This window comes from Acomys minous, assembly GCF_964271855.1.
Source record: "Acomys minous genome assembly, chromosome: 11".
NCBI classification, from domain to species: Eukaryota; Metazoa; Chordata; class Mammalia; order Rodentia; family Muridae; genus Acomys; species Acomys minous.
The window spans coordinates 86,698,331-86,711,654 of NC_140492.1; the positions used below are offsets into that span (position 1 = coordinate 86,698,331).

The 13,324-nt window shown below is 35.5% G+C and overlaps 1 protein-coding gene across 3 annotated transcripts in view; it reads right to left on the minus strand.

Moving 5' to 3' along the window:
* Positions 1–20: 20 nt before the first annotated feature.
* RASA1 (RAS p21 protein activator 1) overlaps positions 21–13,324 on the minus strand; it is a 74,395-nt gene continuing 61,091 nt past the window's right edge. For 2 of the 3 annotated variants that reach the window (XM_084802671.1, XM_084802672.1), the window contains exons 18-25: positions 12,680–12,822; positions 11,202–11,317; positions 10,181–10,267; positions 8,049–8,116; positions 6,046–6,134; positions 5,032–5,109; positions 3,542–3,676; positions 21–2,699 (exon numbers count right to left, since the gene is read on the minus strand). In XM_084802671.1, coding sequence (XP_084658797.1) covers positions 2,616–2,699; positions 3,542–3,676; positions 5,032–5,109; positions 6,046–6,134; positions 8,049–8,116; positions 10,181–10,267; positions 11,202–11,317; positions 12,680–12,822 — 800 coding nt within the window. In that variant the 3' untranslated portion in view covers positions 21–2,615. The remainder of the gene's footprint in view (positions 2,700–3,541; positions 3,677–5,031; positions 5,110–6,045; positions 6,135–8,048; positions 8,117–10,180; positions 10,268–11,201; positions 11,318–12,679; positions 12,823–13,324) is intronic. The other variant, XM_084802673.1, reaches the window with a different exon arrangement.

Sequence of the window (13,324 nt, forward strand, 5' to 3'; positions counted from 1 at the left end):
GAAAAACCCAGGTAAGCATCTAGTTTTCTAGGACTTTATTGACCTCAGTGTGCTAGTTTGCCGGGTAGCACAGGGAGATGGGAATTCCTACTCCTGGTAGGATTATTCACAACAGTACTTGACATGCCAATATGTTTTTGTTGTTTATTAATACGGTTTTAATGTTTTAAGTTAGAACCAGATTGCAGATAGATGTGTGTATCCTAGGCCAGTGTTTTGTTTTGCTTTTTTTTTTCCCCTGCAAAATGGGCTTGAAGAAATTCTGAGAAACACAACTGTCTCGAATTTTAATCTACAAAACTTACATATTCCAGAATATACTTCCCAGGAGGGTAGGTAGCATTTTAATTATGTCTGTATATGCATGTTTGCCTTTGATAAATTTTTATGTCTTGAATTTTTTCCAGAATAAAATTGATAAAATAGAGCTTTATACAAGTAGACTGAAAACCAAAGCTTTTATGCCCAAGTAAAGTTTAAGTTAAGCAATATGCTAAACTGTAGACAGAATTGTAAATGCTCGCAGTGTGTCTCCTATTTCTCTTTCAGATCACTAATTGGGTAGCAGAGCAAGGCTCACATTTATCTTCTGAAAATTTCCTACCCAGCCCCTTTAAAAAAGAGTAAATTTTACATTTCATCAGTGATCACCTAGTCACTACAAGGCCCACAAAGGTAAGTAACAGGTTTCCCACTCCAATTTAAGAGACAAGCATGCCACTAAACTAGAAAAATTAGGGTAAGTTAGATTTCTTTTAAAATTTGTAGTAAAAAAAGGAGAACCACGTTACAGAGGCCATTATGGCTGAACACTGACGGACAAAGTAGAATGCCTTGACGTAAGGCTTGGACCTTTGCCTGTTCTCGTCTTTAGCCCTTCCACCTTCCAAACAAAGGACAAAAGACCAGTTACTGTCATAGTGTGGCCATCAAGAACAGGAACTGCAGTGGGTTACAGAAGGGGACTGCATTGACAACAAAGCCAAGAAGCAGAGTTTCTGGTTTTTGTTTTTAGTTTTTCTTAGCACAGTCAACCTGACAGAAGCCATGTGAGGACAGTAAGTTACCTTTATGGCTGCCATGTAGCACCATGTTTAAGGTGGGAAAAAAACATCAATGGCAATACCAAACAAACACCTTTCTAAATAATACATTGAGGCCTTTCAGTTTGATTCTCAGCAAATGGAAATAAACCCTTGATTACTTAAAATCTTTCTCTGAATACAGTATCTCTGAGGGATGCACTAAAATGTTTTTTGGATCTAGGCCTTCAGAAAAACATTCTTATTAGGAAACATTATTAATACTTTCCTTGGTGGCTCTTTAAAAAGAAAGCTTTTGATTACTAAGAATACTCTGCCACATATTGTTTTTAAATCTTACCTTCAGCACAAGACAGGAAGGAAGACAAGCTACTTAACAACTTGTACATTGAGTGAATAAATGGAATCTTTTGTGAAAAAAATAAAAGTCACTCTGGGCTTGCTCCGGTATTTAGCTTGACCTATCCCTCAAAGTGGAAGAAAATTATAATAAAATTAAGTAGTAAGCTAATGTGATATGCAAGCTATCCCTCAAGTTTATTTTAACTTAACCCTTGTGAATACTTAACAAAAATACATACACAGGAGTAGATGAAACTATACAAACTAAATATCCAGAAGAAAAAAACAAGTACTAGTTCAAAAATGTATAAGTTGTTAAGTGGCTAATGAGGTTGTCTGCATAATCAAAGTGATAACAAAAAGTCATCTTAGAATTGACAAAAAGTATTCTAGCAGTTTGTTTAAACATAAAAAACATCAGTAATCTATAAAATGGTCAAATTGCTAACATGCATTGATTGGTACAATGACTGATAATATTTATTGAACTCAAACTATTTACTGTTGTAAACATTTTAACAAAAGCATGAGATCTAAATACAGTCTTTGACATGACAGTTCCAACAAAATAAGTGGTATGTTTAAAAAATAAAGCTGATGAACAATAGATTCATTCATTCTATATATTGTCTTTCAACAGTTCCAGAAAGAATAGCACAGTATCTTTTTAAAAGTATACAGCAAGATTGTTCCTATTATAATGTCAAACTCTGGAAACTGTAAATACAAATAAATTCAGTGAACAGTCAAATGGTCATATTTGTAAGGAAGAAATTACAGTAAGAACAGTCTGCAATCCAGTTAAATTCAGTTGTCAATAAGATGGGTTTCCTTGTCAGTTGATTTCATAGTTCCTTTCCAAGTGACAGCAAAACTTTGGCAATTGGATATACTGAAAATATATTTTCAAAGTTCAAGACACAGTCATAGCATTTTTCTTAAGGGTGATCTGTACACCAAGGCTCAGAGTTTGGTAGCGATTCCATGTGGGAAAAGTGCGTGTATTCTGCACAGATAGCTTGCAATGGTGCTGGCTGCCACTCTCCAGCAGAATCTTGGGTTTTTGCTTGCATAGCTCACACATCACTGGAATGTGGAAAGGTGTGCTACTTTTCTCTCTTTTTCTTTTTCTCTTTTTTTCCATTTTTCTTTTTTTGGCAAGAGCAAAGGAGACATAGTGATGTGAATTACCACATTGGACATGCTGAATCCATGCAGAACACCAGGCTGCTACCTGACATCATTGGTTTTTGTATACTGGTTTTGTTTTTGTTGAAGAAGTTCTGTTATAGCCAGAAGCTTTTTCAGTACATGCTAGACACAGGAGAAACAGTAGGGGGGAAAATATGACTAAGCAAATAGACTAAATTTCTATTTTAGGATCTGATTTGATAACAGCTACATCAAAGCAATGGTGTTCTTAAGTTACTAGAAGTCTACTCAAGACATAAAGCTGAGTTTTGATTATTTAATCTGAGAGTTTTTAGTTGTAACCAAGATAGAGAAGATCTTACCACAGTAAATTTGTCATTATAAACCTTGGTAAATCTACATTAAACTAGTATGTTTTCCAACTTAAATTGTAGTTATTTAGTAAAGTGAGGATTGTAGACTCTCAGATTAATGAGAATTCATAACCACTGTTTTCATTTCACTTGCAAAATCACTACCAGAAAAGAAGGCAATGCAGTGGTAGCATTTATTGCTTTCAAAACCGTGGGAGAAATTAATCAGACTTAGGCTGTGGGTATCTTGACTTATATTTTCTTACGTGATTTCCTTCTGTCCCCATTTAACTTCCTTAGCTCAGGAAAGATGACTTCCAGGGGGACTAGCACTAGGTCAATTAAAAACCCTTTTCATTTCTAGTCCCTTTTGGAATATATCCTATGCATCTGTTGGTTTAGACAGCAAGACTCTAATATGGACTGTTTTTTGTTTTTTAAGGTATGAGCTATGGTCTACATAAACTTGAATCACTATAATAAGGTATCACCTGTAGACATTTTTCAGATTTCTCAAATGTCTAACTTTACTCCTGCATTTCGTATGAGAGTAACTGAAGGAATACATGCCTCACTCCTGACAGTATCTCACTTGCCGTTTTTACAGTACCATTAAGAAAGTACAAACATTGCCATTTTATAAAAACCTACCTGCTGTGCACCACGCTCATTACTGAGTGTTCTTAGTTCATCTGAGTGAGCTACACAAATCTCATGCAAGGCTGCTAAGTCACGAGACAGGTCAGTTCTAGAATGTTCTGTAGTGTCCGGAAGTTCAGGCACATTCTTTAAGGGAATCATAAAACTGCATTTAGAAATAAAAATCCTTGTAATCTCTTCTAAAGTTATCCTAACTAGGTATAAAACATTAGTTTTTCTAAGAATTTTTATTCAAGTATTTCTATTAAACAAAGGTTTTAGAGAATCTCTATCCACAAAGAAGCTAGGTTCCACACTCCTTCTCTGATAAGCATACAGTATCATGACAAGTTGTTTTCTTTTTGAATTTAGAGCACATGCAAAGTGAGCAGTATCAATAGCTGATTTGAATTAATACAACTTAAAATTCCTAGGCTGAATATCACTAAGATGTAAACTAAAACTTAGTTTGTTTGCAATTTCTATAAACTGTGCTCAAGATATTTCTGAAATGTGTGATCACTGGGAATTACACTGTTTAAGGTTCATGAAGTAACTTAGCCATATAATAATAAATTTATATTACTATATTACACTAAATGCCAATATTATTTCAGGCCTTGATAACATGTAGTTGAATTAACAATCTTAGATGTGTTCCATAGTGCTTGTTATACACTCCTAAAAACTGAAGAGCAGGTTTTGTTTTATTAAAGTAAAGAAAGAAGTTGAATACATTTATTTTAATTGAACCACTTATTAAGTAATTTGGTGAACAAAAGATTATGAGATGAAAAACATCACAATGCTTCTTTCTCTTCAGAGTTTGCAGGACAAAGTACAGGGAAAACTGATCAACTCTATTTGTTTTATTAGAAATACTTATAATAGAGGCTTTGCAGAAGTTCACACATAATTTTCTTATAAATGTGAAGCTTATGATGTTGGGCTTCCTTGTGACCCGTTTGTCAACATGGGGTGGTGGTGGTTGACATGCGTTCTGTTATGAATCTACTTGGTTGGACTATACTTAATATAACCACAACCCCAGCACTTCTGATGACATAAAACCTGGCTCATCTCACATATACATGCTAATTTAGGCTTTTTCTCTGTGTAAACACACCACATAATCAATATATTTACTTTAAAATTCAGTGTTCAAAGGTCACAGAAATAACGTGTCACAATTTTATGTATAAAAGCTCAAATGAGGCATAGTAATTACACTATTTCATCGAATTCTAACTTTAGTTCTCATATAAACGGCTTCAAATCTTACTTTAGCTACAACTTAAAGGGCTAAATCCAAGAATAGGTTAAGGGATAATGAATGAAAAGTCTAAAAAAAATGGTTGTGTATGCTTGACATAAGCAAGAATAAGTGAAAAAACATTTTGCATAGAAAAATATTTTATTTTGAAGTCCTAAATTTAAAATCTAAAGGGTATTACTTACATGGGTAAATTCATTCTCAAAGAACTTGAAAATTATATACATACCCCAAGTTCATCTAAAAACATGATCATGCGGTGTTTATTGCTTTTGATGAATGGATTGACACCTTCCATATAAGGCTCCTAAAAAATTAAAAACTCCGTCTCATATGCCTTCAAATAACTGTTTTACAGCAAAAACTGTCAGCATAGCAAGAATTAGTATTTATTCATGTGAAATTTTCATTCTAATATAAACAGATATATGGAGGAATGGAGGTATTTATACATTTAGAATTATTTATTGATCCAACATATTATAGGGAATTAAGATACAGTGAAAGCAAAATTTCCCTATAGTTGCAATGGAACAATCTATACTTGAGGTTCCAGGTAAATTCAAAAGATAACCTATAAATGTAAGCTACTTAAATTAAAATACTAACCTACTATAATTTATAGTTAGCATAGTGTTCAACAGTAAACCTTAAATGGGATAAAGTTCAATTGACAACCCCCAAGTTTCTTTAAAAAGTACCACACCTAGTAGATAATGATCTATGGGACTAGAGCCATGTCTTAGCATCAAGAGCACTTGATGTTCTTGCAGAGGACAACCAGGCTTGGATCCCAGCACCCATGTGATGGGTCCAGGGAATCTGGGGCCCTCTTCTGGCGTATGTGGGCACCAAGTACATAGCAGTGCACATAATACGCAAGCAGGCAAAACCATCATACACATAAAAGCAAATAAATCTTTTTTTTTTTTTAAAGGTACTGGGTCTGGCAAGAATATTTAACTACTAATCACAGCCCAAAGTTTACAACAAGTCTGAAAGGAAGTGTAGGAAAGCAGTGTTGCATCTGAACATGTTAGCAGACTGCATACTGTCTAGGGGTTGATAGTAGAGCAGTGCATACTTGTGAGTTTGGGAAGAAATGTGTCACATACTAAGTCACAAAAGCAGGTAACTATAATATTTCAACCACAATGTCAATATCACTTGTATTTACATAGCACACTGTTTTGAAGATCATTTAAAATGTGGCCAATGAATTTTGAGTATCAAAATATTTTACCTTAGCTCCAAATTCCACTAGATTTGCTAAATTCTGCACAGACTTAGCCACTAATGTCAGTGTTCTTGCAGCAATAGGAGATGGAGAATCTACGAGAGAATTCAGTATAGCCAATGACACCAACTCTAAGCATTTCACACTTTTAATGTTTCTTTACTCTTAGATACTGACAAACCTTTATTCAAAATATATTCAGAATAATCCTTGAAAATATGTGAGCTAATTCAAAAGAACTGAGCTAAATGGAGAAATTTGAACACACTTATCAGTACTTCTTGTTTTGCGAAAAGGAAACTAGAAAACTTTAATTCCCAACTGGCTGATAATATTTCAGAATACCTCAAAAAGCTGCTTTATCGCTAAAAAGACTGTCACTCTACAAACCTTTCAGGACAATTCACAAAGCTATTTTCAACCCACTTAGGAGAGCATTTTGCAATCTTTGCAATTCCCTGCTCCCAACATTATTTGCAGGCCACTAGTTGCAAATAGTTCACTTTAAAGATCAGTTTTTGAGTTCATGAAAATCTTGCCTGTAGAACATAGAAAATGGAATGTAAATGAAAAGTATTTGTAGCTACCAAACAGAAACTGACAGTTAAGGCTCCACTCCATTTCTCTAGTGTCTCACGCTAGTCTCAAAGTCAATCTAAGGACAGCCTCGAATTTCTGATCTCAGGGTTATTCCCTTTCCTGAGTTTTGTTGAGTACAACAAAATGCTCTCCCAGCATTCTGCCAACCAAGATTGTAATTCGGCTTGTTTTAACTATTGTAAAATCTAATTCAAGATTAAATAACTGTTGAAGTGACAGTTTAAGGCCAATATTTGGATAGAGCTCTCAAAACAAACTCAAGACGGTTTTTAATTTTTAAAGAACTATGTGTATTTCTGTGTGAGTATGTGCAAATGAAAGCTGCTACCCACAGAAGCAACACAATGTCTGATCCCTTGGAGCTGGAGTTATAGATGGTTGTGAGCCACTTGACATTGGTGTTGGGTACTGAATTCAGGTCCTCTGTAAGAGCAGTGTTTGGTCTTAATCACTGAACCCAGCTACCAGCCCCAGTCTCTTAATAAATTTATGTATTTGGTCACTTTAGAAGTAATGAAAAGTAATTACAGAAAAGTGAGGAGTATGAAATACAGTATTAAAATACTGAGAAGAAAAAAAAGGTCTTCCAATTGCTTTTAACATCAAGTAGACTCTTTCAGACTCAGCTTTTTACGCACCACTGTGTCTAGTGACATGGTCTGGTAACACAGCCCTGCCTGGCCTTGAGCCTTCTTTGTGCCGTCACCTCCTAAGGTCTGTCATTACACAATGCATTACTAGGTCAATTCTTAATACAGCTGTGAGCTTCAAATTATTAATATAGAGATGATTATTTCCTTCTGTTAATAACATTAAAGCTATAATCATCAACACTTTTACTTTAAGCTTACAAATCTAGAGACTTTTCTGTAATGAGTAAAAAGCGAAAGTTAGAATAACTGGTAGAACCTGGGGCATCTTTGTAAATGTTCCAAGTCTGCTAATGGAGCTGCACATAGGTTTTTTATTTGATCTTGCAGGAAAGTTCCGCTTACAGCAACGTGATGTAGACTAAGGACACAAGAAGCTCCCAGATCGCCTATAGACACTGTGTCCGGGGCCGCAGGCCAGCCAGACCTAGCAGTGGGCAGAAGTGTTTCCCATCCAGCCTGACGTGCTGATTTCAATCCTGGGCATTCACACTGTGAAAAGAGCAATCAACTCCCAAAAGTTTTCCACTGACTCCCTACATATGTGCTTAAACAAATACAATGCAAATTCAAAAAAGTCACAGGAACAGAAAAAAAAAAATCTAACATCTTAGCGATACTACAAGAGAAGGCAAGGTATAGTGCTTTAGTTGTATTTTGAATTTTTAAAAATTTTGATTTGAAAGACAAGTATTTTTATCAAATATTATGACACTACTGATTTTTTTCTCATTTCAAAATGTATTAAAAAGTAATTACCTGAGATGATATTAAACATCCGTGGATTCAGGATGGCAGGGCAGATAAGCCGGAGAAAAACAAAACCACTAATTGGAAGGGAAAACATTTTTTTTTTTAGAAAAAAAAAGCAAATTTATGTTTAAAGTATAAATATAAAAAATTTAAACTTAGAACCATAACTTTTACTCTCAACATAAGGAAGCCAAATAGAGTCATTAGGAAAACTAGAAGAAGTTTTCACTTAGTCTTTTAGTTGTTTATAGATTAGTAATTTGTATTAAAAACACTGAGATTTGCTGAAAGATTATAAAGATTCAAATAGATATGTAGTTAGTTGTGTAAGGTTCCAAAGTTTATTTAAACAGAAAGGTCCGGGAGAATAATTTAAGTTTGGTTGTATCAATATTACTGTCAACTTATATAAACCTTGGAAACCATTGTCCTTATCGGAGATGGCTTGACAAATGAAAATACATACATCAGTAAAAGTTTTCCAATGATACTACAAATTCTAAAGTTTACTTAAAAGCTGTTAATTTTCAGAACAGAATTTAACATGTCATGACAACAGCTGACATGACTGACAGTTTTACTGTGAGAACTACAGTTAATGTTAGCTTATACAGATACCCTGTATGTTGTCATGTAAGATCAATTTTTTTACTTCTTTTTTTTTAAAGCCACTTTAAATTTTGACATTTCTTTTTCTTAGCGTAGGCTCTTGCATAAGGTTTACCGAAAACATTTTGATACTTTAATGGGATCTGGGAACTAGAAATCTGAATTGACAATGTTGGAACTATTAATAACATTTTTATTTATTTATTTATTTATTTATTTATTTTTTTGGTTTTTCGAGACAGGGTTTCTCTGTGGAGCCTTGGCCATCCTGGACTCACTTTGTAGACCAGGCTGGCCTCCAACTCACAGCGATCTGCTTGCCTCTGCCTCCCGAGTGCTGGGATTAAAGGCGTGCGCCACCACGCCCGGCAATAACATTTTTAAATTATGGCGATTTTAAAAATTGAATAATACATGGGTACTATACAATTTACAAGCTTATTAGGAAGATAAATCACCTTAGGCAGGAAAAACCCCTAAAGCACCCTGTCATATTAATCCAGCTAGAGGATTCCCTACTGTATTAGTGTAACAGTCTAGTGTCCGTCCCACACAGCTGCTGACACGGTGTGCTTGTCCTTCCCTCCGTCCCCACAGCTCTTAAGTATGCCCCGCCTAGCTAACTGAGAAGAGCTGTGGTCTACCTGTTCTATTCAGTGGTAGGAATCAAATCCAGGACCTTAGTGGTTTTTTTGTTGTTGTTGTTTTGTTTTCTTATTTAATTAATTTATTCAGATTACATCTCAATTGTTATCCCATCCCATGTATCCTCCCATTCCTCCGTTCTTCCCACTTTCACCCTATTCCCCTCCCCTTGGTAAGTGACTGAGGCAGACCTCTTCCCCCATTATATGGTCACAGGCTATCAAGTCTCATCTTGGTAGCCTGCTTATTCTTTCTCTGAGGGCCACCAGGCCTCCCCACCAAGAGGAAGTGGTCAAATATGGGGCACCAGAGTTCGTGTCAGAGTCAGACCCCGCTCTCCCCTCAGTGCTCTATCAACTGAGCTAATGTATGCCCTTAAGCCAGTATTAGAAATTCTGACTGAAAGAGAAGTAGAAGCCTCTTAACAAAATTTACATCAGAAATGTATCTTTAAAATTTGTATTTTATATTTTTATGTACTGTGTGTTTTCTGTATTTGACACATTCCTAGTAAATTTCTTGTCACTTTGTACTAGCTGAGCTATACTTAACAAAGTCTGCAAACAATATTAAGGTATTGGGTGGTTTTAGGAATTAACAGTTTGTAACTTAAGCAAACAACAGATAATGAAGTCCATAAGCGCTCACATTTCATTAGCTGCCACAGTGATTCGTAATGTACTATGACCAGACAGAGTCAGGGCTTCAGAATGATAAGGTATGGTTGGAGATTACCCTGGAATCCTAGATGTTATAAACAAATTAAAATCTGTATGGTTCAATTACCATACTTCTCCAAGCACCCAGTTTCTCTATTTCTGTCTACATATAGAATTCAGTTTGCGCTGCACACAGTGGCTATGACAAATGACGGAGTGACTTACCTGACCACTCTTGTTCTCATGGTGTTATTTGTAGGCCACTTACGCTGAACCGATTTCTGTAAACACCCATAAATATATCTCAGGGTCCTGCCAAAATAACATAAAAGTCTCAATACAGAAAGTAAATAAATCATAATCGTAATCTAGTAGCAACTAAGGTTTTAATTTACCCAAATTGTATACCGTATTTTAATGCATTTGGCCTTCTCATCTAAAAAAGGTATTTGTCAAAATCAGTGAGAAGCACATTCAGTAATGGGTGTAGAAACACTCCAGTAAGTTTAGCTCAATCAACTTTAATGAAAATAAAAAGCAAGTAATATAGCACATCTTCTATTATTTAGAGTCTTCCATCTACACAAGTGGAGTTAACTCACTAACTTGTAAGCACACACTAATACTGTATCTTGTGAACATTTTCAACTACTTTGTTTGCTGGAAATCTAATGCTAGGCAAGAACTAGAGACGAAATTTACAGATACTGTCCTCAGATCTGAGCCACATCATTCTTTGCCTAAACTACAGTGTATGCCAGACTTGGTCCATATGAAAATACAATTTAATTTGTAAAGTGTATGTTTCTGTTTTCTTTTCTGGACAGAATCTTGCTCTGTAGCTTAGACTGGGCTAAACATATGTTCTTCCTGCCTCAGCCACCCCAATGCTGGGATTACAGGCATGTGCCACAATGCCTACGATTTACTCTGGCTTAACAGTTATTTCACTATTTTTCTTTAAAATAACCCCCCCGCCGCCCCCAGACAGGGCTTCTCCGTGTGCTGTCCTAGACTCCCTTTTTAGACTTGGCTGGCCTCAAACTCACTGCGATCTGCCTGCCTCTCTGCCTTCCCGAGTGCTGGGTTTAAAGTCTTGGGCCACCATACTGGGCTGAATAATCCATTTTATGAGGATTGAAAATCTGAGTATAATGATGCCAAGATAATAGAAAGCATTCATTAAAAGACAACTTTGAAAGCATAGGTTATTTAATTTTTTGACAACAAAAATCTGTCGACTTACGGTGGAAGTATTTCTGAGGCCATAAATATTTTTTCCACAAGCTCTGAAAGGATGTTCAGTAGGTGTGCTAAATTAGTGTTCACATCTTCATTCTTTTCTAACTTGGATGGACTTAACTAAGGAACAAATCAACACAAATGTATTTTGGTAAAGATTGAATTTCAGATAAATTGTGGTAAATGAGCAGGTATTTTTTTAAAGCTGCCAACTGTTCCATGTATGTGAATTCAGTAGGTTTGCTAAACATTCATTCCCAGTTATTCAACTGAATATTAAGCTACTCAGTTCTATTTATCTGAGAAAAAAGCTCTTTTAGGAAGGTTCAACTTACTTAATGGCTAAGGAAAATAACCAAAATATATTAAGTATAATCATGAACCCTTCTGGGAACTTTTTTTAAGTATACCCTTCCTATTCCCCATCTAAGTGTTCTGGTCTGCCAGATACATCTACAAATTTGAAAGACTATTGTCAACTTTCATTGTTAGGCTAATTATGGGATTAACCTCCTCAACTTCTATCAATAAATCACTCTTTCTTATGGCAGAATTAACATTTTGACAGTTCCAAGGGTTAAAAAGCATTCTTATTTTACCGATACTGTATCAAGCAAACCTAAAGATTTATACTATCTTCCCTTATAATTACTCTACAGCATCCAGGAGGGACATAGTCATGTAAACGGGATTCTATTATGATGATACTGTTGCTTATAAACTCACACCGAAACCTTAATCATCTTTAAAAGTTACTTCATTTTACTGCCCTTGAGGTTTGACTTGGGTGGGGAAATGGCACATCTGACTTCACATTATGGGCAAATTTATAATGCAAGCCTCACAGAACTTGTGATTTGGGTTCCATCCTCAAGATACCTTATTGTATACATAAAAAAGTAAATTTGCAAATAGATATTTTTGGAATAGCAGATACTCAACATGTTTTATAATTAATATATAAGGCAGTAAGATAATAAGGTACAAGGTACCAGATATTATGTTATATGGGGTTTATTAAGTGAGCATGGGGGTGGGGAAGGAAAAGAGGAAGGGGTACCCCAGAGAGAGAGACAGAGACAGGAATAGTAAGAAGAAGAGAGCGAGTGGAGAGAGAGAGACCATGAGGAACATCTATTTTATATAGCCCTGGCCAGGGCCACACCCCTGTGGCAGGTAAGCAGTGACATCCCAGGTAGGCGGACTAATGCAGAATCATAACATTATGGACAACAAAACTCCCTAGACAAATATTCAATGTATGTTATACACATTTTCTTAAAGTAAGGTACACTTGATTATTAATATAATAGTAGGAGAAATGCCAAAAGAGCTCTGTGTGTGCAAGAGGAAAGGTATTATAAATCTATTATAGAGAGCATAACTGCATTGACAAATTTAATATACTTTCCTAAAGTAATAATTTGTTAAAAGTTTATTAGAATGTGGTATTTGCTGCAAAAATTAAAACTAAATTCTTACCTCACAGGATTGCTTACTTTCCATTATCTTTAAAATAGAGTCTTTCAAAGCATGATGAACAAATTGTGTGGCAGTGGCTTTCATATACTGCTCCATCAAGGTACTTGCAAGTGTTGTAGCTCGAAATAAGGTAGTGGCTTCATCTGCACAAAAATGGATATTAGGTTGTATTTACAGAGCTGTACTAATATAACTAAGCTAGAAATTAAATTATTTTTCTTCAGTAATGTATTTTTTTTACGTAAATGTTAATGAGGTTAACAAACATTCTGTCCCCTTACCTCAGAGTGAATTAAATCATGACTATCATAAATAAGAAATGAATACTGTCATGTTTATTTGGAAAAGTTAAGGCCCAAAATAGTGTGTTGAAGAGCAGTTAGTGATAAACAGGAACCGTATCTTACTTTACTCTCTCCTGGTTTCAGGACCAAAAACAAATGTATGAGTCAGAATGGCAACCATAGGCTCATATATTCAAATGCTTATGTAGCAGCAGCGACATGTGAAAGGATTAGAAGGATTAGGAAAATTTGGCCTTGGTGGAGGAAGAGTTGTCCCCAGGTGAGGGCTTAAGGTTTCAAAAGCTCATATATTAAGCCCAGGGTCTCTCTGTACCTCCAGATGAGGATGTAGCTCTCAGCT